Here is a 25254-nt window from a genome sequence, read left to right on the forward strand (position 1 = left end):
TTTGGACTCTGCGCTTTCTGGGCTTATATGTCTGTTTCCTTCATCAGGTTAGGGAAGTTTCCAGTCATTATTTCTTCAGATAGGTTCTCAATCCCTTGCTTTCTCTCTTCTCCTTGTGGTACCCCTATGATGTGAATGTTGTTACGCTTGATGTTGTCCCAGAGGTCTCTTAAACTATCCTCATTTTTCTTGGATTCTTTTTTTTGTTTGTTTTTTGGCTATACCAATTCGGTGTTTTCTACTACCTTGTCTTCCAAATTACTGATTTGATCCTCTGCTTCATTTAGTCTGCTGGTGATTCCTTCTACTGCATTCTTCATTTCAGTTATTTCGTTCTTCGTTTCTGAATGGTTCTTTTATTTATGGTTTCTATGTCCTTTTTTGTGCTTACTATCTCTTTATTGAAGCTCTCGCTAACTTCCTTGAGCAGCCTAATAACCATTGTTTTGAACTCTGTCTCTGGTAGGTTGCTTGCGTCCACTTTGTTTAGTTCTTTTTCTGGAGTTCCTGCTCTTTCATTTGATGTATTTCTGTGTTTCCTCATTTTGGCTGCCTCCCTGTGTTTGTTTCTGTGTATTAGGTAGATCGTTTCCCAGTCTTGGCTGTGTGGCCTTATGTAGTAGGTGCCCTGTGGGGCCCAATGACACAGTCTTCCTGGTCACTTGTTCTGGTTGCTGCAGGAGTGTCCCTTATAGTTAAGCCTTTATTGCTGTTGGCACATCTATGGGTGGGATTGAGCCTCAGGCTGACTGGCTATAGGGTTTGGCCACATTTACAGCTTGTGGGCTGCTATGCTGGAGGTTTACCCCATGGAGCGGGATTCCCCACAGTGGGCTCTTGTGCCTGTTGAGACCACCCTTTGTATGACCCACTTGTGGGGCTAACTGGGTGGTGTTCTGCTGTGGTCTGAAGCCAACCTCCAAGTATGTTGGTTGGGGCCTCTTGGGAGGGGCTTCGGTCCTGGCCCAGGTAAGCCACTGCCTGTGACTGGTCAGGGACTACTGGTAGGAGCTATAAAGTAATCCACAGCCAGTGCTGTCTGTGCTGGACCTGGGGGTGCATGGGAGAGGCCACACTCTCAATCAAAGATGGCTCCCACTAGTACTGGGTCTGGGGTAACTTTGCCAAAAGCTGGGACCCCCAAGGCCTGCTGCCACCTACCCACTCCCTTAGGGTTCGGCTGCTGATAAAGCCTCATGTGGTGTGGAAGTTCAGTGAGACAGGGTCTTAGAAAGTCACCAGGGTGGAGCAAGCGGAGTTCACCAGACCAGGTCAGAGTCAGATTTGGCCATGAGTGTGGGGGAGGACTCAACACAGGAAAGATAGAGCCTGCCTACCAGCTGCATGGGAGCAGGACCCCACACAGGGAAAATGGCAATCTCCCTCCAATACTCACCTCGAAGCCACACCACTCAGTCTTTCCCGCATGTCTCCGAGGCTCCCCCCCAAGCCCCGCCCCCAGTCACTGTCTCTCTGCTGGTGTCCATGGTGAGAGCTTCTAAGCAAATGAGTCTGTGGGCCATTTAAGAAGATGTCTGTTTCCCATAGCTTTCCATCCCACCTGGATGGTCGGAATCCTTAATGTTTTTCACAGCCAGACGTTGTGGGGACTCCTCTTTCTGGCACCAGTACTCTGGTCTGGGGAGCCTGGTGTGGGGCTGGGGTCCCTTGCTCCTCTGTGGGGACTCTCTGTGGCTGAGATATCCTTCCTGATTTTCAATCGCCACATGGAGGCTTGGCACCAGCCTGTTTCGCATCCCTGCCCCTCCTACCAGTCTCGACGTGGCTTGTTCTTTATCTCCTTAGTTATACAACTTCTGCTCAGCTAGACTTCAGATGGTTCTCCAGGTTGATTGTTCTATAATTTAGTTGTAATTTTGATGTGTTCATGGGATGTGGCAAGCACGGCATTTATCTACTCCACCATCTTGGATCTCTCTTACAATTCCTTTCTTACTGTTAAAGCAAATCAAGAAAGTTACAGTCTAAAAGTTCAATGGTTCAGTTTGCCCAAGTTGGCTTACTCAATTAAAGGAATTGTAAGGGGCTTTTAAGTTATGAAATAATGAGGAGAAGTATAGGGAACCCAGTTTTATTAAATCTTAAAATTTGCCATAGCTACTTAATATTAAACACAACCATCACCATCACTGCTACCAACAACAGTAATTATCATCATCATCATAAATTATTACAGATACAATCCCTGCCATTTTTTCCTGCATCTCATTCCCTAGAGACAAACACTATCCTAAAAATTAGAGTTTATTCCCACGAGACTTGTAATTCCATAACTACATACGTATGTACATATTGTTTTGCATGGTCTCAAACACTATAAATTGAAATCATGCTTTATGCTGTATACATTCTTCTGCAACTTGTTTTTAATCCCTTAACATTATGTTTTTTTGAGATTTATCCCTGTTGTTATGTTTAGCTCTAGTTCATTAATTTTAACTGCATGGTAGTCTACTGAATTACTATATCATAAGATGAGACTATTGATGGAATGTTTAAATTGACTACAATTCTTTTCTATTACAATATAAAATAATGCATTGAATATTCCTGCTTATGTCTCATGTGTGCATTTACTAACGTTTCTCTACAATGTAACAATTAGAATTTCTAGGTTGAAGAAGATGTTCATCTTCAAATGAGAAATTTTGCCAAACTTCTCTCTGAAATGTATATAGAAAATAACATTCCTAGAAGTAATACTTGCTCCATATTCTCACCAGTACTTGCTAAGGCCTTAATGATTTGGTTTTTCTAATTGATTGGGATTCAAATTGTATCTCATTCTGCCTGTGTGTTTGTTTCCTCTCTCCTCCACACCCCCATGAATGATTTGGTTAAGCATCGTTTCTTGTTTGTTTGCCTCTTCTTCCATGAATGACTTCTTCATATCTTTTATTCATTTTTCAATTGGATTGTCTTCATGTTGACAAGATTTTTATTTATAAATTCTGGATATCAACCTTTTTTTTCTTAATTACTGGCCATGAAAACATCTTCTCTTTTAACTTGGATTATAATACATTTTATTGCAAGTATATGGGTCTGGAATGTTTGAGAGAGGTATGGAGAGAGATATACATGTTTTAGAATCAGAGGTTTGGGTTCAGATTCCTCCTGCACCCCATGATCAAGACTGTTGCTCCATGGAGAAATCAGAATTTTCTCACAGGAAACAGATTCATGACACATTTCAGCCTCTCGTGACATTAAATCATTACTCACTGGCAATAGCCATGATCTTCCTGTATAGTCACATGCTAAAGCAGGCTCCCTACAGCATCTGAGGTAGTAGATCCTAATGACCTGGTATGTGAGCGAAGGGGTATCAACTTCATCCTGAAGGTTACAGAGAGCCATTATGATTTCAACCAACAGATCGCTATGATCAGGTGCATTTAAAAAAAATGTACTTAGGCAGTAATATATGGTATAAATTATAAGGGATCTAGTTAGGATGCTATTGAAGTTTCCAATAAAACGTAATGAATGCACAGTGGCAGAGGAGAAGGCAAATTCAAGACATGCAGATGATTGATGATTGCTACAATGTAGGGAGAAAGAAGAAGAAAAGAGTACAGGATGACTCCAGGACGTTTGGTTGGGTGACTACATCCATAATGTGTCATTGATGAAAGAAAAGAATGAAAGACAAGTTGACAAGTTAGAGAGGAAGTAGCATGAACTCAACCTGGAGCAAGCTGAGTTTGAGATATTTGTGCAGTGAAGGTATCTAATCATGCACCAACACATATGCCATTACAGGTCCAAATTAATAATCAGACTCACAGGATGCAACTAGGCTTTAATCTAATTCTACGTTTTCTTAACTGTACAGAAGAATACAAGCCCTGAAATACAGTGGGGCAGCATCCTTCATTGGGAGGCTCAGAAGCTAACCAAATACATTTTTTTTCCCCCATCAATGATGTAGAGTGTGCACCATTGATTGCCAAGGTTGTGTATAGCCAAAAGGTGTGTGGGTCACCTCGACACAGAGAAGTTGAGCCTGGCATTCCAATTGATCTTTTATACCCTTCTAGTCATGCACGTCCAAGGCATGTAAGCCAACTCACAGCTCCCCGACCCAGGTGTCGTCCTCTACTGCTGAGGAGGCTGACACGACTCCAACATTATCTGAATACTATACTTACCAAGAAACTAAAATGTTGAGGTCATTCTCAGGCAGACCAGCATTAGCCCTGGCCTGATGTTATTCTTTACCCAGGTGTTAAGTATATGGCTCTGGAATGCCTGAGAGAGGTATGGGCCAGAGAGAGATATGTATGTTTTAGAGTCAGAGATTTGGGTTCAAATTCCTGCTGCACCACTTAAAAGCTGCGTGACTTTGGCAAGTGAGATAAGTTTTCTAAGTGTTAGTGTCTTCATCTTTAGGACAGCTTAATTGCCTACTGTCTAGGGCCCCTGTGAATATTAAATATGACAATGAATAAAAGATGCCTACAATTTGGTAGGTTGTTAGTAAATGTCAGTTCCTTTTTTCTAGAGGAAAGATTTTGATACCAAGTGTAGAGATAAGGAAGAGGAAAAAGTGATAAGACAGTAATTGAACCTCCTACAAGTGAAAAATCCTAGTGCAAAAGCAGTACATTCCTGTGTTCCTCCCTCTGTCATAGGAATATTTGGGTAATGATTTGTTTTCTTCCCTCAAAACTATCCAAGTAAAGTTACTTTTCTTTTCCAAAAGCTGAGCAAACAAAGAAATAGAGGTTTCAACCTGCTAAAAACCTGGAATTAAAATGCCTCCCTGTCTGCATTTGTTTCAGAACATTAGTCATTTTTCTTTTGTTCATGACAAATGTTAAGCATTTTGGGGTTGATAGTAAAATTATTTTCATTTCATTTAGGAACTGACGAGAAAACGCTCATCAGCATTCTGACGGAGAGGTCGAACGCACAGCGGCAGCTGATTGTTAAGGAATATCAAGCAGCTTATGGAAAGGTGCATTTTGATGAACTTAACAGGCAGTAAAGAGCTAATCACAGATGGACCAGGGGTGGTCCCACCAGATTATGCACACAGATCTTTTGTTTGAAGCCCAGTGTAACAGAAAGTACCCTGTGTATTAAGTCAACAGCATGGAATGTGAGCCCTGATTTTGCCCTTAACCGGTTGAATGGCCTTGGACATGTTATTTGATCTTTTTGGGCCTCAAGTTCTTCACCTATTGAATAAGGAAGGGTATCTTAGATTGGTGGCTCTAAACCAGGAATGATTTTGCTCTCCAGGGAATATTTGGCAATGTCTCCAGACATTTTAATTATGACAGCTTGTGGGAGAGAAGGGGAGGTTTCTGGCATGTGAGTGGGTAGAGGTCAGGGGTGATGCTAAACATCCTACAATACATAAGAAAGCCCCCACAAAGAATTATGTGACCAATTATATCATAAATCCCATCTTAGATCTTTAATTTCTCTTCCAACTTTAACATGTTTATGTAATTATAGATTTAATTCATTCAGCAAATGAAGATTTACTAAGTACCAGAAACTATACAAGAACTATACAAGAACATTTTGTGTGTGTTTTCCAGTTTATTTGTTCAATAATGAACTACTCTGTGTCAGGAGTTGGGCACTACTCTTTGTCAGAAGATATCCTAGACACTGGCGATTCACTCATATAAAAAGCTGATCTTCTCTTCTTTCATGGAGCTAACAGTCTATTAGAAAAATAATAAATAAATAAAATAAATTCAGATATTGGTAAGTGCTGTGAAAGAATTAAAGTGGGATGATTGACAGAGAATGACTGGTGAATGGTTCCTTTAGATCAGGTGGTGAAAAATGTCAGTGAGGGCTTATCACCTTACTCTCAGCTAAGACTGAGGAATATTAAGTATTCTGCTCTGCTTGATCTAGAGGGAAGAGCATTTCAGACAGAAGGTATAGGAAATGCAAAAACAAGCTAGGAATATTTAAGAAACAAAAAGAGTTCCAATATGGCAGGAGTGTAGAAAGCAAAGGGGAGAAAAGAGATGAGATGAAGTTGGAGAGATTTAAAACGTGCTGGTCCTTGGGGTCTTGGTACAGAGTTTAGAGTTGATTCTAACAATAGAGAACCACTGGAGCTTTGTAAGCAAGGGAATAATATGATCTAGGTTATACTTTCATAGGATTATTTTAGGTGTTGTGGCTAATGAACTGTGGAGGAGAAAAAGTGGTAAGAGAGATCAGTCAGGCTGTTGGGTCCAGATGAGAATTGCGAACGTCCAGTGAACATCCAGAGGCAGCTCAGGCATCTCCTGCTGAAGGTGTTTTCCAAGCCTCAGACTCCATTGAGACACCCCTCTCAGATACTTAATCTTCACACTTTACCAGATACTTAACATATTATACTGAAATTTTATCTGGAATATCTGTATTTTTTCCATTAGAGCATAATGTCCTAGGGGCAAGGATTATGTCTAACTCACCTATAAATGTCTAGCACACAGCAGGAACCCAGCAAACATTTGTCAAATTAAATGAATTGCCAAGCTGCTAGGCAAGGCAACACACTCATGTATAGGGAACATGAATGATCCATTGGCCTTTTAGGATTTCCAGAATATGGAGGAAGGATGGAGGTGAAGGGTAACAACCGTTTCTCACAATGGAATAGAAGGAGAGCATGTGAAATAAGATTCAGTTGGAAAGTCTTGGGCTGAGGACAGATGGTAGTGGAATTTAATTTAACATTTAGAGAGGAAACACCCTGTGGCAGTTAAAGCAGAGCTAGCAACACTTGACTCCACTATTTGTATACAATTTTCATGAAGGAGCGTGCCGGCCCCCACTAGGACCTTCAGTCGCATGGCAGACATCGGTCTGTATCCACATTGTCATAGAAGCCAGCCTCTTTCAGAGCTGAAAATTATCACGAGCAGGAAAAATAATGATTCAATAACACTTTTTGAATATTGGAAATAGAAACCATGTTACTTGACTTCAAGCAGGGAGATGGACTATACTTACGTAATGCTGGGTGTGAATTACAGGCCTCCTCCTCCTCTTCCTCTTTCCTCACCCCAACCCAAGCATTGAGAGTATCAAGGGCCTAGGAAATGCATTTGAACACACAGTTACTATCTGTGGCACGCATGGAACCCCCTCCATTGGCTTTCCTTCAGAAAACCTTCTATAAAACAGAACATTTTGGAAGTTATCATAGAATACAGATCAATAGCCATAGAAATATTTTCACTATTTCTGTTTATTCCCTGTGGATGGACATATTTTCATCTGAATTGTTACATATTTTTGGCTTTCACTAGGTGACTTTGAAGAAAGAGAAAGGAAGAGTATGTCTCGTTTACCTTTTTACTTTTTTTTTTATTGTTTTTAGGAACTGAAAGATGATTTGAAAGGAGATCTCTCTGGCCATTTTCAGCACCTCATGGTGGCCCTCGTGACCCCTCCAGCAGTATTTGATGCGAAGCAGCTGAAGAAATCCATGAAGGTATGAGCCCTACACAAGCTATTTCTGCCCAGGATTTGACTATGTGATCAAAAGTAGTGACTTTCTTCCAGCGCATTTTTGAGATACGGGTGTCAATGTGATAGATTTGAATGTCATTTTGATTCTGTGTGCTCCATTTAGTGGAACAATCCTGAAATGGGGCGCAGTTGTGGAACCTTGAGCCCACATGTTCCTGGGGCTAAAAGGATATTGTCATACCCTAATTTTGTTTGTTTTTGACCTGAGGAGTCAAATTCTCTATTTTGTTGTCACTGAGAATGAATGGCACCATCGTCAACCCCACTGCTTAGGCCAAAAACCTAGTATTATCTTTGACCCTATGCTTTCCCTCATTCTTCAGAGCTCTCACATCTATCTGCAGGTCCATTTGCTTTACTCCAAAATGTATCACAAATGTGCGTACATCTTTCAAAATCCATTACTAACATTCTGTCATCTCTTGACTAGACGTTGTCAGTAGCCTCCTAACTGGTCCTTTTGCCTCCATTTTTGCCCTCCTCAGATTCATTCACACAGAATAGCCAAAATTATTTCATAAAGTTATTTTTAGAATCAGATTGTACTATTCACCTGTATAAATCACCAGTGGCTTTGAATACTGAAAATCAAAGCTCCTTACCATGACCTTTACCACCTAACACAGTTTGGCTCATGTCTATCTCTTTGACTTTTAAAAATTCTATCTGTATCAGGGTTCTCCAGAGAGGCAGAATCAGTAGACAGGAGGTATATGTTTATCGCAGGGAGTTGATTACATGATTATGACAGCTGGCTATGCAAATCCAAAATCTGAAGGGCAGGCTGGAACTCTTGGCATGAGCTGAAGGTGCTGCCCACAGGTGGAATTTCTTCTTCAGAGAAGCCTCAGCTCTTCTTTTAAGGCCTTTCAACTGACTGAATTAAGCCCACCTAGAATATCTAAGATAATCTCCTTTACTTAAAGTCCTATTGATAATGGTCTTTAGTTACATCTACAAAATACCTTCACAGCAACACATAAATTAGTGTTTGAATAACTGAAGACTGTGGCCTGGCCAAGTTGACACATAAAACTGACCATCACACAACCTCCTCCCTCTACCCCCTGACCACACCAATTCAACAAAGATCCAGCTTAAGATCCAGCAATTATATCTTCATCCCAGTCAGCTAAGAAGAGTAAAGGAAAAGGAAGGGTTCATCCCTGAACTTTAAGGACTCTCAGAAATTTCACGTGATGCTCATGTATCTTACATCAATCAAAATTTAGTTATATGGATAAACCTAGCTCTAGGGGGAGCTGAGACATCTAGTATTTATTTGGGTAGTTATGTGCTAAGTTAAAATTTAAGGGTTTCTATTATGAAGCAAGGAAGATAAACGATATATTGGGTCCACTCAATTATGCTGTGAACCTAAAACTGCTCTAAAAAACAGTGTATTTAAAAATGAATAAATTGGGAGGGGAGTTAAGCATGGGTGAAAGGGGAAGGGATTAAGAAGCACAAATTTGTTGTTACACAGTAGTCATGGGGATGTAGGGTATAGCATAAGGAATATAGTCAGTAATACTGTAATAACTAGGTATGGTGCCAGATAGGTACTAGATCTCTCAGGGTGATAGATGGGAATGGGGTTGGGGGCAGGGTGAAAAAGGTGAAGGTATAAGAAATACAAATTGGTAGTTAATACAGTATGAGGAATATGATCAACAATGTTGTAAAGATCATGTAAGGTGCCAGATGGGCACTGGACTTATCAGGGGGATCACGTCATAGACTGTGTAGATGCCTGACCAATGTGCTATACACCCGAAGAGCTGAAGTAGAATTATATTGAATGTCAACTATAACTAAATATATAGGTATATATAGTCACAGGATGTGGAGCACAACATAGGGAAGATAGTCGATGGTATTGTAACAGCTACATAAGATATCAGAGGGGTAGTAGCTTGGGGGGTGGGTTATCACTTTATGAGGGCTTTAAATGTCTAACTATTACATTGTTTTGTATACCTGAAACTAATAAAAAATAAATTTTAAAAAAGCGCATAAATTAATAATTTTTAAAGACGAGATATTGGGGGCAGCTAGGAGTCTCTGTCAGAGGGACAGAATTCAGCCTCTCTTCATAAGCTGCATTCGCCTCATTTAACCAGGTCTCACAGTAAATGGCTTCTCTGGGTGTCAGTGTGGTTCAGTGACCTCAATGTAGACTGAGGCTCAGGGGTAACTAAGCCCCAGACCAAGTGGGCCCATGACGTACATTACTGACGCTTTAAAAACTTCCGTGTCTGAAGAGGATACTACATGCTGACCAACCTTGTGCGTTGGTATAGGGATGAGCTCATTCAAAAGAATTGCAGAGACCTTTCTAAGTATAAGCCTGTGTTTGAATGCTCCCTTCTAATCCTGAATAACATAGGCTTTTCCCTTTATATTCCTAGAATTATTCAATTGATTTTTACACTAGAATATGAAATTGTTTTTGAAAGTTTTGATGTCCGTTAACTCCAGATGATTCATGTTATTTTAATACTAAAATATGGAGAATTAGAAAACTGCTTTAGAGCAGTATAGGACTGTGGGGAGCTTGCTGTGAGCTGACAAGGGCCTTGCAGCTGCAAGGTCATTCCCGTGGGAAGCCTTGCCTCAGCAATCCTCCCGGAAAGTACAAGATAACACTAATGCAGGCACAGACGTACAAACTGGCCAATGCACAAAACGAAATGTTCTAATAATACATACCTGCGTGTTCTGCTAATACTTATTTGTATAGATAACTATTCTAAGACTGTATAAAAACTGTGTGTGAAATAAAGACTATGCCACTGCTCTGCCATCCGTGGATGGTGGACCTTCTGATCCCAGCTTTCCTGTCTCTCTGTCTTTTCTTAATCTCGTCACCCTTCACCCTCAGGCTGAGCTCTCCTGGCCGTGTGGGCCTCGGCATAGGACCTTATGTTGGTTTACTCAAAACTGTTCTTTTCATCTGTATAAAACAAGCTATTAAGAGTGAAATGCATGAAATTAAGCTTTTCAAATCTTCTAAAAATAGATTCCCTTTTCCTTTTTAGGGCACTGGAACAAATGAAGATGCATTGATTGAAATCTTAACAACCAGAACAAGCAAACAGATGAAGGCAATCTCCCAGGCCTACTACACAGGTAGTCTTATTTTCTGCTTGCTTTTACCACTGTCCACGCATATACGAGCCAATGTTACTTTTCCTGGAAACCCACCAATCTCTTCTCCACAAGGCATTTTGAGAAGGCACGACATGAAAAAGAGGACACATTCTAAAATGGGCTAAAGTCTGTGGATTTTCATAGAAAATTTGAATATGCTCGAGCTAGAAACTGCTCCATAACAATGGCATTCACACCTTGCTCTTGGCAATCACTGCTGAATTGAGTCAACTACTTTCACCAATGTAAGACTCAAATCATTGTATATTAATATTATATGTTAAAAACCACTTAGGTCAGCATCATGATTTTGGGTGTGGGAAGTTCGATGAACCATTTAAAGAACATGGTGAGGATGTGGATTCAGTATAATTAGCTGAAGTCCTCATAGTCTGTCAGAAGTGTAAAAATGCATTTCTGACACTAACTATCCAGGGTTCGCATGACTTCACAAGTTGGAGCACAGGCCCCGCAAGGATACCCTCACTTCAGACACCAGCCACAAGCTTAAGTGTTCCCAGGCCACATGCACTTCTGACCAAATGGCTACAAATTCAGGATTCTCACTACTCCCTCAGGCTCAGTAGCTCACCAGAATGACTCACAGAATTCAAGAAAGTGCTATACTCACAGTTCTGGTTTTACTATAAAGAACATAAATCAGGGCCAGTCAAATGAAGAGATGCGTAGGGAGAGGTCTGGAAGGGTCCCACATGCGGTGCTTCCACGTCCTCAGGATGCATGACCCTTCCAGCACATTGATGTGTAATTACCAACCAGGGAAGCTCACTTGATCTTTGGTATCTTAAGCTTTTATTGGGGTTTCATTACATACGCATGATTGATTGAGTCACTGGCCACATGATGGAACTCATCTTCAGTCTTCCTCCAACGCCTGGCAGTCAGGCTGATATCATGTGGTTCATAGCCTGGCCTGTCTAATCACATGGTTGGTCTTTCTGGTATGACTAGCCCCTGATCACTCAGATCCTGAGTCATCTTGTCAGCAAAAACTCAGGTATGGTTCATGGAACCTGCCACAGATAACAAAGACATTCTTATTATTTTGAAATTCCAAGGATTTAGAGGTGACCTCCAAAGAATCAGGGACAAATGGCAGCCCAATTCTGTGTTATACAGCAGCCCCTATAACCCTCTCCAAGTACCTCAAGACAGCCATGGTTTCTGTGTATCAGGGAACTTCTGCAGTGGGAGAGGTCCAAAGAAGGGACATACTGGCCCCCAGATGGGTGTTAGCGAAGTTACTTTGAGAAATACTCTTTAGACGGTGAATACCGTCTGTTTCGTTGTTGATGTGCTAATCATTGTCTAGTCAGAAAAACAGAAAGAGCACTAGTATTTTTAAAAAATAGAATTTAATGTAGCGAATTACTTAAACACCTTTTGGAGGACTGAAAAAGCAATAAGGAAACAGAGATGTAGCACAGAGCTATAAGCCCTAGAGCTGGGACAACGAAGGAAAGAGGCTGGGGTTTTCAGGAACTGGAAACTCACAGGGAGGCACCATCTTGCAGGTGTTAGTGTCTCAGGCACTCAGAGGAGAAGCTTAAGGAACTAGAGTTCAGATCTCTGCAAGAGGGTTCCATCTGGGTGCAGCTGGTACCCCCATGGGAGTGCAAAGTGGCTTGTTCTAGGTGCCTAGAGACCGCTGCTTCTGTCACAGGGAAAGCCCTTCACTGGGTTGACACTGACCTGAATAGCAAGCAAACAGCATGTTCTTCTGTCCCCCTCCTGCCTTGTAGTCTCCCTCTATCCCCACCTTTTGGTGGAACCTAATAGGGAGATGGGGGTGGGCATGGTGGGGTATATAAGAGAAATGTAATTTGCAGAGTTCCAATCCCAGCTGCACAAAGCAGGGTATAGACGGGTGAATTTGGAGTAGATGAGATAATTGCTTAAATATCAGGCAAATGGGTACATTGTACGTGTTTAAAATATTTGGTTCCCTCAATTCAACAAGATTTACATACAAAAATTCATCAGAGCTTGGGGCTCTGTACCAAGGTTCCTTGTTACTTCCTGGTGTTGCTTAGAAAAGTTACGGCTCCATGACCTACCCCAGGATGGCTCCCGGGAGTCCAGCACTTCTGTACAAACAACACTAGGATGTAAGCGCTTATGAAGGCGGGATTTTTGTCCATTTTGTTTACTGCTATAGCTCTAGTGCCCAGAACAATGGAGGCAAATTCAAATATTTATTGAATGAATAGCCTCAGGATCGAGATGGGGGTCTTAAAAGCCAACTGAAATTTCTAGCATTTAGGATTATTGTTTTGTAAATACGACAAGTGACAGTAGTTCATAGTTACCAGATGCCCTGCTAGCTGTGTGAGTTAAGCTCTCAGGAATGGAATTGCATCTAGGGTACCTTGGTTAGTAGAGATTAATGATACAGAAGAAGTCAAGAAAGGAAATGGTCTCAATCATGTACAGCCAGGCTGTACAGAGATTCACAATACAGCATTAGTCTAGTGACTCAGGTATCTTGTCGCTCCCTCAGCATCAGACGTCCAATGCTCCCTGTGCTGATGTTTTCATCACAGTAACGCACACTCCTCCCTCTGCTTCTGCTGTTTTTGACACTGCCAAGTAACTTCTCTTCCCTTACCACATGGTGTCTGTGTACTCCAGGCTTATATTTTCCCATGGTTTCTTTCTGGTTATTGTTGGCTACTGTTTTGTGCCTTCTTTCTTGGGGTCTTTTCACTTCTTTGTTTCTCCTTTTCTGTATAGCTCATTCCCTAAGAAGAAGATTGCATGGGCTCAGGAAGGCACTCTCTAGTAGAGAGTATTATTTTGGCCAGTGTTCTCTCACCGGGTCAGATCCCATCCCTGTTGCATCATCTGTAGCAAGAGGATGGTATCATATAATGTGAAACGGTGACCCATGCATAAGAAATCCATCAAAGAAGACTATCAATTTGGCCCTCATAAAAGGACCAGGCATCTTACATGGCTCATGCAGTACAATGACACAGTAGAGTCTAAATAAATAGAGAGCTAAATTCGGATCTCTTTCCAGTATTCTAAAGTTAGTGGTGTATGAGAGAGCACTGAATCAGGGATTAAGAACTCTAGGTCTGCTTCAAGCTCCTGTACTATTAAAACATCATATTTGGTTTTCTATACTGTATTGTGCATCAAAATCTTAAAGTAGTTGTCAAATTGCATTGAAGTAATTTTCATAGTTTTATTCTATTTCATATTCTATTTCCTGCAAAATATTTGGGGTAAAGGGAAGCATGGAGAGGCTGTATGAGATCACTATAAAGTCTCATCTAGAAGATTCTAAAATTATAAAATACTTCCTCAAATTCTAACAAGTGAAAGCTTTATTCTTCAGCTTGATATTTTTAAATTAATTTTTTTTCCTAATTAGAGTGAAGGATAGACGTAACAATATCATGACTCTTAGGTCAAATGATGCCTACCTAGTGATATCATTACTTAAATAATTTATATTTATAGTAGGCTTTGCTTATTTGAATTGCTCTGGAAAGTTATAGATTTCATAAAGAGACTTAGTAAAATCATGCTGGAAAAGTTTCCATCTCAACACAGTTTTTGCTATTAGATAATCTCATTTCACTTTCTATAATTGTCCTTTATTGACTTTAAAGGACAAGCATTCATATGACTGATTTATAGAGCTCTTCCAAGTGATGCAGGCAGAATTCAAGGAGCAACCTATCAGCTACATCCGGGTACATAATGTCCCAAAGAGCATCACTGGTGAGGCATGGGTGGAGCAGAACAGACATTTAAAATCAGTGGGCACTGTACATAACAAACTGTGCAAAACAGGCTACAGCTAGTCAGTAGTAAAATATATGAGCACATAGTTGTTAATTTTTATGGAAAAATAGTATGTTTTAGGGTAACTTTCTTATTTTTGAAAGCTATCGAATAATACAATCTAGATATATACATTAAGATTAGAGTTAGGTTCAGTAAAACAGCAAAATAACAGTGGCTCAGATAAGATATAAGTGTATTTCTCTCATATGTAGAAGAAGTCCAGTGATCGACAATTCTAGGACCGGTAGGATAGCACCTCAAAGCATTCAGGAACCCAGGAGCCTTCCTGCTTGCTTTTATACCATCACTAACATGGGGTCCTTGTCTTCATATTCCACGATGGCTGCCTGGGCTCCAGTTTCCAGTCAGTATACCAGGCAGTAGGATGGTGGAAGGGGCTAAGACGAGTATGAACCATCCCTTAAGGAGATTCCTCAGCAGTGCCACATTTGTCTGCCTACACTTCATTGCCAGGAACTTAGTCATGGAGCTGTACCTAGCTAAGAGGAAAGCTGAGAATGTAGTCTTCACACTGTGCATATGTCTTGATCAATATCAGGGTTCTAGGACTATGAAAGAGGGAGATAATAGAAATTGGAAGCCATACCAGCAGCTTGCCCACTCTAGCTTTCCCACTATATATACGAGATGTGATCAAACAATACAGTGCATGTTTAATTTAAAAATTTTTATTACAGTAAAAGACACATTGCCATTAATCCCTCTCAAAATACTCCCCCTCGCTTCGAATACATCCCATTGTTCTTGCCACTTTCTGAAGCAGTTCTGGAAGTTCTCTTTCATGAATGTCTTTAGTTGCTCTGTCGTGGCTGCCTTGACGTCCTGAATCGTTTTGATGTTGAATCATTTTTAAGAGTTGGAAATCGCACGGTGCCATATCCAGTGAATACGGTGGATGAAGACACATGGTAATGTTTTTATTTGACAGAAACTGCCATATACCAGAAGCAATGTGTGACACGGAGCGTTGTCATGATGGAGGATGATTTATGGCTCACTTTAAAACACACCTTCTCTCAACTATAGCTCACACCCGATTGACTGCATGGAACAAGTTGAAAGTTATCACACACTGTTACTAAGGTTTGATGCACCTTAGTATTAAAGATCCCTGCCTTTCTGTTGGATGGCACTCAGCAGCAGCAGTCACTGTATTTTTCAATCACGAGAGGAAGGCTCTATGTCACACATAACTTCTGGAACAGCAATTTCTGTCAAATAAAAACATTATGGTGTGTCCTCATCCATCTTATTCACTGGATCGGGCACCATGTGACTTCTGGCTCTTCCCCAAAGTCAAAATGACCATAAAAGGTAAATGTTTTGAATAGATTCAGGACATTGAGGCAGCCACCACAGCACAACTAAAGACACTCATGAAAGAGGACTTCCAGAACTGCTTCAGAAAGTGGCAACAATGATGGGATAAGTGTGTTTGAAGCAAGAGGGGGTATTTTGAGGGGGATAAATGGCAATGTGTCTTTTACTGTAATGTGTTTTTTTTAACATCCACTGTATTTTGTGATCACACCTCATACGTTCCTTAGTGCCATTATCGGATGAAATGGACTGTGATTTGGTCCAGAACGGCAATTCTTTCTGTTCTTGTGCATCTACCATAGCACACACTACAGTAATAGTTACAAGAAGAATGTATCCGTCTCAGAAGAGCACCATGAAGTTAAAAAAAAAAAGGCAAGGTTTTTTTGTTTTTTTATCAGTTACTCATTCCTTTCCAATGTTGACTTTTAAGATTTTCTCTGTTTTATAATAATTTTCAGTTTGTCAAGGCTTATTTTCATTCTTATTTGGTTTCAGTATATAAGAAGAGTCTTGGAGATGACATCAGTTCTGACACATCTGGTGACTTCCGGAAAGCTCTGTTGACTTTGGCAGATGTAAGGTTTTATTTTTTATTTTTTAATATCTCAAGAAGCTGCATGCTCAACAGTAATTATTAGGGAGTTTAAAAATAACTGAGTCAGTGAGTTTGCAGTTTTCTTTATGAAATGATTTACTCATTTTACATTTACATTACCACCAAGCAGTATAATATTTAGCCACCATCATAAAACTATAACATAATGATGTAACTGAAAAACCTTTTTTTGGTTAGTATATGGATTAAAAGTGTTTTGATCATGGGCCGGCCTGGTGGCTCAGGAGGTTAGAGCTCTCCGTGCTCCTAACTCCGAAGGCTACCGGTTCGATTCCCACATTGGCCAGTGGGCTCTCAACCACAAGGTTGCCAGTTCAATTCCTCAAGTCCGGCAAGGGATTGTGGGCTCCGCCCCCTGCAACTAAGATTGAACACGGCACCTTGAGCTGAGCTGCCGCTGAGCTCCCAGATGGCTCAGTTGGTTGGAGCGTGTCCTCTCAACCACAAGGTTGTGGTTTGACTCCCTTGGTGGGCTGTGCCCCCTGCAACTAGCAACGGCAACTGGACCTGGAGCTGAGCTGCGCCCTCCACAACAAAGACTGAAAGGACAACAACTTGAAGCTGAACGGTAGCCTCCACAACTAAGATTGAAAGGACAACAACTTGACTTGGAAAAAAGTCCTGGAAGTACACACTGTTCCCCAATAAAGTCCTGTTCCCCTACCCCCTGCAAAAAAAAAAAAAAAAAAAAAACAGTCTTCCTTTCAATATTTCCTAAAAAAAAAAAAAAAAGTGTTTTGATCATGTTTCACAATACATTAGGAATGTTCTGGTATATCACCTGACATAAAGTAATGGTTTATTTCCATTATAAGTGTCTCCATTTGTAAGAAAATGTTTTTTTCTTCTAGAATCCAAAGAATATGTATTTCTTTTGTTAGCATTTTAATTAAGTAGGAAGCAAGTTACAGAAAAATTATCTTCAGAGATGGGTATATCAGTCCCAGGATTTTTTTTAAAAATTGACTTGCTCCCCTAGCACCTTTGGGACAATTGCTAAACCATTATCACCCTGTGACCAAATGCGGCCACACCTTGCTGTCATTTTTTAGGAAGCTCATGACTTTATAATAAAGGTGGCAAGGTCAAGGATAGATATAATCACAGGTGTGTGTAAAAGAGGAAGTAATTTCAGTCCCATTTCACCAACCTCTTTCAGCTGCTTCTTTCAGTTGATTTACAGCCCTTAATGTGTGAGAGAAAAATCTCAACAATGGTCTCAGCCTGAGGGCTGAAACAGCACTTGTCAAAGTGGGAACGCTATGCCACTAGAAAACAATTTATCCCAATTGTGGTTTCATTTGTTTTAAATGTTTGAAGGTTGAACCTACAAACCCAATTTATGAGGCATTGGTGCAAACGTACACTCCCAGAGGTTTGTATTCAAAACTGCACACATCCGTTTGTGTGTGCTCATGCATGTAGGTATGTGCCCACAGGAGACAGTGGAGAGTGCGGCTTCAGAGCGGGCTTCGAGAATCAAACCTACCTGGAATCTTACGGTCCCGTGTTGCCTACTACCTTTAAGTGCCTGGCCAATTACTTTAAGCCTTAAGACCTTTGTTTTCAGATCTGTAAAATTAAAAGAATGGTAGTACTAACCTCTTAGGGTCCTGTAAAGATAGATGATAGATAGCTAGATTAGATAGATAGATAGATAGATAGATAGATAGATAGATAGACAGACAGACAGACAGACCGACAGACAGATGATAGCTAGATCGATGATAGATGATAGATAGATAATATGAAGTACACATAGAAAGTGATCAGTACATGGTGGTGGCAGCTTAACTATTATTGATAATCATCATTTATATTATTGGAAAGAATGTGTGGTGAGAGAACAAGATGGCAAACTAACAGTAGAGTATCAGCAGCACTGAAAAGAAACAAATGAAATCATGCAAAAATCAGACGGGCATACAAGGATCTAATATTTGAGAGTAAAAACAAATGTGTTTTTTAAATATTATAGCCAAATGTTTTCTTCCCCTATAATTTTCAAAACCATTCAGGCCATCTTCTTTTCTCTGTCCATCTCCCAGCTGCTATAATGGACTGAAGTGTTCGCACACGAGCCCACACTCAGACTTAGCGACAGAGCCTTCAATAGGAGAGTTGGTGGGAAACTTTGAGGTTGTTCTTTTTTTTCCCCACCAGATTTTATTTTTTAGAGCAGTTTTAGATTTTCAGAAAAATTGAGTAGAAAGTACAGAGAGCTTCCATATGTCCCTCCTCACACCCCTCATGGTTTCCCTTATTATTGACATCTTACATTAGAGCGGTACGTTTGTTACAGTTGATGAATGAATACTGATACATTGTCATTAACTAAAATCCATAATGTCCATCAGGGTGCGCTCTTTGTTATACATTCTATGTGTTTTGACAAATGTGTAATGTCGTGTGTCCACCATTACAGTATCATACAGAGTAGTTTTACTGCCCCACAAATCCTTTGTGCTCTAATTATTCATCCCTTCTTCCGAATCCCTGGCAGCCACTGATCTTTTTATTCTCTCTGTAATTGCCTTTTCTAGACTGTCAGATATTTGGAATTATACAGTATGCAGCCTTTTTAAACTGGCTTCTTTGCTCAGCAATGCACTAAGTGTCTTTTCATGGCTTGACAGCTCATTTCCTTTTTATCGCTGAATACTATTCCATCACATAGGCATACTCCTGTATGTTTCGCCTGTTGAAGGGCATCTTAGTTGCTTCCAAGTTTTGGCAGTTAGGAACAAAAACTCCTGTAAATATTCATGTGCAAGTTTTTGTGTCAACATAAGTTTTCAACTCCTTTGGGTAAATACCAAGCAGCTCAATTGTATGGTAAGGTATAGTTTTATTAAGAAACTACCAAACTGTCTTCCAGAGTAACTGTAGCATTTTGATTTCCCACCAGCAAAGAATGAGAGTTCCTCTTGTTCCAAATTCATGCCAGCAATAGGATGTTGAAGGTGTTTTGGATCTTAGCCATTCTAATTAGTGTGTAGTGCTTGCTGTTTTATTGTTTTAATTTTTAATTTCCTGATGACATGATAATGAACATCTTTTCATGTACTTTCTTGCCATCTGTATATCTGATGTCTATTCAGATCTTTTGCCCTTTTTTCAATGGGTTGTTTGCTGTCTTATTGGTGAATGTTAAAGAGTTCTTTATATATGTTGGGTACAAGTCCTGTATCAGATTTGTGTTCGTCAATATTTTCTCCCAGTCTGTGCCTTGTGTTTTCATTCCCATAAGATCTTTGAGTTTTCAGAAGAGAGAAACTGAGGCTTAGAAAATTATACGATTTGCTACAAATTTCCTGGCTAGGTAGTGGCAGAGTCAGAACGAGAACCCCGGTGCCTGATTCCTCTATGCTATATGACCTCCACGGGAGGAGAACTTCTAAGATTGGGGTTGGAATACCAAGTGTTAGGCTCTTCTGTCTTCCTGTTGTTGTTTTCATCTTCCTGAAGATGTTTTCATCTTCCCTGTTTAGGGCAGAAGAGATGAAAGCCTGAAAGTCGATGAGCATCTAGCCAAAAAGGATGCCCAGGTCAGTAATAGAGCAAAGAAAACGTCTCATTTAACTTCCATCACTGGCTGCCTTCTCGTTTCTGTGGCACCAGCTGGGGCTGTTGTCTCCCGTCATGTGGGAAGGAGAAGCCTGACGGCTGCGATCACCCAACCCCAGCTCTCTGCCTTCCCCAGTGGTGGCTATTATTCCCGTAGCTCCTGCCACCCTGACTCAGATTTCCAGTCTGCGAGAAGTGAGAGACTTGAATACTTATCTCATTGACCTCTAAAATAAAGTCAACCTCCCACTCTTCTCATTCCATCTCCTTAACAAGTGGAAAAGAATTGTGCTCATAATAACATTTAAATCTTCCTCCTTTGTCCCATAGATTCTCTATAATGCTGGTGAGAACAGATGGGGCACCGATGAAGATAAATTCACGGAGATCCTGTGTTTAAGGAGCTTTCCTCAGCTAAAACTAAGTAAGGCCTCTCATTACAATCCTTTTGGGTTTGTGTTGTTTTGCAAGTGTTTTTGAGGTTAACATACAAAGTTCTGGAAAATGAAGTTAAAAATTGCAAGGGTTGCTCCATTTTTATGTATCGACAATTCAGGAAACAACATGGGGAAGCTGTGTTCTAAGTCAAGGCAGAACAGACACTACTGTTGTTTTCCCTGGAGGCTGAGATGATTACCTAGTGAGTGACAGGGCATACATGGAGGTCGGATGGCAGGAAGAAGGAAGGGAGCAGCCCTCTAGGGTGAGAGCAGACAGGCGTGTTCCTATGGGATAGAGGAGCCTGACTGTGTTACTTTCACCCCAACTCTTCCCGAGTTAGCCACTTTCCCCAAAAACCCAGGCATTGTGATACCGCTGTTAATGAATTAACATGGATGAGCATTCAGCTCTTTCTGATGTGCAGAGGGGAGGGGAAACAGCTCTCTTTATCAAAGCAGCTATTACGTGGAACCGCTAAGCACCCACCCCTTCACTCATGCATCTCCCTAAGCATTCTGGAAGCCACAGCACCCAGAAGCCCACAACTCCATTTACTCTGAACATGTGACTGTGGCTTTCCAGGTGCAAGTCTGGAGAACAACCACAGTGCATGACTCAGCTTATGCCGAGTTCATGGAAAAATGAGAAAACATAAGGATATTACCATGCCTTTTTTAATTCTGAGTTTGCCCTTCTTTAATTTTGGCATTAAGATGTCATTTATAAAATACTGGAAATCGTTTATTGTAGTTGCTTTATTAATGTCTTTATTTGAAACACTCCTAGATCTCTCTCCCAAATTTCATTTTTCAAAATTTACTTGGAAAAAATTTAATTGGCTTACAAAGTACACCTACATGGTTGGTGACGTATGTACAGGTTTTGCTTTGGGGCAAAAACCTGTCAAGATATTCAAATGCCTTTGGGTAAGTGTGAAATAGGTCATGCTCCCTTAGGGAATGATTTACTCAGCACAAAGAAACCTTCATAGTTAAGATTTCTTTAGCAGATAAAACATATTTGATTAACAACCACACTGTTGCTTGCTAGGTGCTGCTATAATTTAAAATTAGCCCACCTTACTAGATAAATTATTTATTATTTAACTTTTCAGCCTATTTTAAGTACTAACAGCCTGGGAAGAGGGAGGGAAGAAAAGAGAGAGAGGAAAATCATTGAAGAAAATGGCTTATGAAGTTCAAGTTGTATTACTGATGATTTTTTAAAAAAGAAATGAAGAAACAAAAGAACTTCTGTGTTCAAATTTTGATGATGTAAAGGAGTTTTTGAGCTTGCCACCTCCCACCTTGATTTGCTGTATGTCAAACCCAAAACTGGAATATATTCACGTGTGGTCAACAGGGATGCTTTAAATGTTTTTGTGGTACTGTTTTTTAGCATTTGATGAATACAGAAATATTAGCCAGAAGGACATTGAGGACAGCATAAAAGGAGAATTATCTGGGCATTTTGAAGACTTACTGCTGGCCATAGGTAAGCCCTTGCGTGCTTATAAACTGAGTTACTTTGCACTTGTCTGAAATCAGTGGTGAGGTTGGCTCCCTTCACATAAGAATCCTGGCTGAGCCATCCCCACAGCCCCCAGCGCAATCCACTGTCCACACCATATGCTCAACCAATGTTTTTAAATGGATGCATGAAAAAGTTATCTTCTCTTGTGTTACTTTGCTCTTAACTTTGTATTTGACTTGTCACCACGTTTGGATTGTAAACTACTTGAGAGATGAGAATATTACATTTGTACTGGCATTTTTGTTGAGCCTTGTTGAAAGCTGAGACCCACGCCAATTTGGTAATTCACCATTTTGGGCTATTTTGGAAGTTGTCAGTGGCCACCAAAAGTTGAGCTCAGGTCAGAACTATAGGTCTCCTCCCCTTTGGCTGTGCTAGCGGGGAGTGTGTCAAAAAGAAAGGAAGTCACTGACTGAATCCTTTCCTAGAGAGACACGTGGATTAACAAGCAGACAAAAACACCGTTAGTTATATAAGCTGATCTGTCTTTTCAGTGAGATTCTCAGCAGTCTGTCCTTTTAGGCACTCGAAGAACACTTTGCAAGAAAGGTACATTCAGAGGAATGAGACACTAATCAAGGATCAGTGACCTTTGTGGTCAGAGTTGAGCAACAAAATCTGCGAAGTGCTCGTCCATACACACACAGGATTGTTAGGAATCTTAAGCCACTCTAATTTAGGGTGGCTGCTGGGCTCCCTACAGGCGTCCTCCTCATTAATTCCAAGGTCTGAAGGAGTACCTGTACTTCACACACCGTGGAACTTCATCAATGAAAAATCATTTCTAACATCCATCATGGTAGTTCACAGCTCCTGTGGTGAGATAAAGATAGCCGATGTCTAAGGGTAACCGCCTCTGGAGTGAGCCTCTGACTCATCTTCAAGTGTTAATTACCACCTCTGGAGGTAAACTCCGACTTAGGGTTCTTCATACTGTATTTTTAAATAAACACTCATCTGGCACTTGCCATGTGCTCAGCACTGTGCTAAATTCTTTACAAATATCAACACATTGAAGCCTCATAACAACCCCATGGATTAGGGACTATTATGATCTCCTTGGTAGAGATGGTAACCTTGAGGTGCAGAGAGGTTCTCCAGGGATTATGTGGCAGAGCAGAGACTCTAACCCAGGCAATCAGTCTCCACGATCTGTGATGTTAACCAACCACTTGATGTGCTGCAGTGTAGACATGGACTAATACACACATATATCACACAGTCTGTGCTGACATGTTTTAAAGTAAATTACAGAAAACATAACAGGGAGCAAGCACTGACTAAGTTCCAGTCCCTCGTCTCAGGGCTTCCTTCACATGTGTTATTTCATTTAACTTCTGATTCTCTCTTCAATGCCAAGAATAGGGCTCTTTATCCAAGAGCTGCTCAAAAAAAATACTGTTGACTCTGATTAAATTACTAAAAGACTGGCCAATAAAGAAAGAAAAAAAGCTTCTTTTTCAATTAAAAAAATGAAATAGAGGTCAGTCTCCATAAGTAGTTCTGAGAATATTCCAGTGGCAATGATATAGCCAGTTATTTTTTTTCCATTTTATGTTAATCTTTACATCAATTTTGCTGCTTTTTATTTTGCCTGCTGAAATATTTGAAAAAGTTTCTGAGATGTACAAACTATCACTCATTGAGCCAAGAAGCATTCTTGGAAATATATATTGCATGATACACTAAATTTGGGCTACCATGTGTATTATTATAACAAGCAAAAGAAAGACCTTATAATTCAACAAATTTAAAGTGCAAGATATGTCATACTTTCATTTTCTATTTCAGTTTACCACTGGAATACATCACAGTATTTTTTAGTCTTTACTGAGATATAACTCACATACCATAAAATTCATCCATTCAAAGTATACAATTCAGTACTTTTTAGTATATTTACAGAGTTGTGCAGCCATCACCACAATCTAAATTTAAGATATTTTCATCCGCCCCGGAAGAAACCCTGTACCCACTGGTGGTTTCCCCCAGCCCCTGGTAACCACCAATCTACTTTCTGTGTTAATAGATCCACCTATTCTAAATGTTTCATATACAAGGAGTCTGATACAGTATGTCAACACATAGTTTTTGATATGAAAACCCACCTGAGCTGTGTCACCTTAGAAATGCATAAGAGGAACATTTCTAGTTGTCAAATCTAGACTTAGATAGGGAGAGGCTGTATTCAAAAAGACTTACTTACAATAGGCAGGACGCTTTCATCTCAGAAATGTGTGAGACTCTCAAACAGAAAAGGCTTTTCTTTTAAGGGGAAGTTGGGTAAGCAAGGGGACACAATTGTTGGGGTTTGACAGGAAATGTGTCTAGTTCTGTCAGCTGATTCTCTTGTGTTTTAGTGCTAACTCTGGCTGGAGGGGGGCAGGACAGGAAACCAGAGTTCAGGGACCTGCGAGGAAGAGACAGGACTGACTAAAGTTTGGTCAGGACAACACAGGGTGTAAGAAATAGGCATCTGTGAACACTTGGTCCTTCCCTGAGTTTCCCTATTTCTGATGCTCGGTGCTAAAGCAACCTTCCTATCACTACATATCCTACCACCTCCCAAAACTTTAGGACATAAAGAACAAACCTGGTGGTTAAGAACATAAAGCAGAGGACAAGCTACACAGTTACAAAAAGAAAGGATTCTATGAAGATTTAGTTTAGGGGGAGGGAGATGATTGAAAAGCTTAATAAAAGTAGGCAATACTTTTGATCAAAGTATTAAGGCTTGCTTAATATGAGAAAAAATAGGTAGCACCAATTCAACTGGTTGGTTTCTTCTCAGACATCTGGCACTATTTTTATATTTGACCCAGATTCCAGGTTTGAGTTGCTAATACATTTCCCCTCTGTTTCCCTTAAATCAGTTACTCAAACTAAAGGCCTTTTTCACTTTTCTTAAGAGAGTCTATAAGGCACTGTGAGAAAGCTATTCATTCTTGTTCTGATCTCCAAAATTTATTATGAAATTTATTCACTTTTGGTCAGATTCCTACCTGCAGCTCACATTTCAGATTATAAAAGTAAATGTGTTGCAATAAATAGGTTTACTCTCTACAGACTTTTCTATTTCTGACAATTTGCAGTTTATTTAAAGGATAATTAATTTGCTTATGTTTTGACCAATATCCTTTTTCTTGTTTTACTTTTCTGTTTTACTTGTCATTTCAAAAGTAAAGAATTGAAAGAATGCAGGATTTTTTTCTGGGGACTGAATTTAGATTACAGGCGCTGGTTCTAATATAATTACTCTA

At 40.3% G+C, this 25254-nt stretch overlaps 1 protein-coding gene and 1 long non-coding RNA gene across 2 annotated transcripts in view; one reads left to right on the plus strand and one right to left on the minus strand.

Moving 5' to 3' along the window:
- Window positions 1-25254, plus strand: part of ANXA3 (annexin A3) — a 57581-nt gene that overhangs the window by 21910 nt on the left and 10417 nt on the right. Inside the window, exons 4-10 of the mRNA XM_019720189.3 lie at window positions 4890-4984; window positions 7370-7483; window positions 10563-10653; window positions 16333-16412; window positions 19945-20001; window positions 20351-20444; window positions 21860-21955. Coding sequence (XP_019575748.2) covers window positions 4890-4984; window positions 7370-7483; window positions 10563-10653; window positions 16333-16412; window positions 19945-20001; window positions 20351-20444; window positions 21860-21955 — 627 coding nt within the window. The remainder of the gene's footprint in view (window positions 1-4889; window positions 4985-7369; window positions 7484-10562; window positions 10654-16332; window positions 16413-19944; window positions 20002-20350; window positions 20445-21859; window positions 21956-25254) is intronic.
- On the minus strand, window positions 1818-24278 carry LOC148759291 (uncharacterized). The gene is made up of 3 exons (XR_016018745.1): window positions 24201-24278; window positions 7000-7081; window positions 1818-1956 (listed from the first exon to the last, which is right to left on the minus strand). It is a non-coding gene; the product is annotated as an uncharacterized LOC148759291 (long non-coding RNA).

The sequence above is a fragment of the Rhinolophus sinicus genome, chromosome 1 (genome assembly GCF_057876585.1).
Source record: "Rhinolophus sinicus isolate RSI-liver-muscle chromosome 1, RSI-T2T, whole genome shotgun sequence".
In the NCBI taxonomy this organism is placed as follows: Eukaryota; Metazoa; Chordata; class Mammalia; order Chiroptera; family Rhinolophidae; genus Rhinolophus; species Rhinolophus sinicus.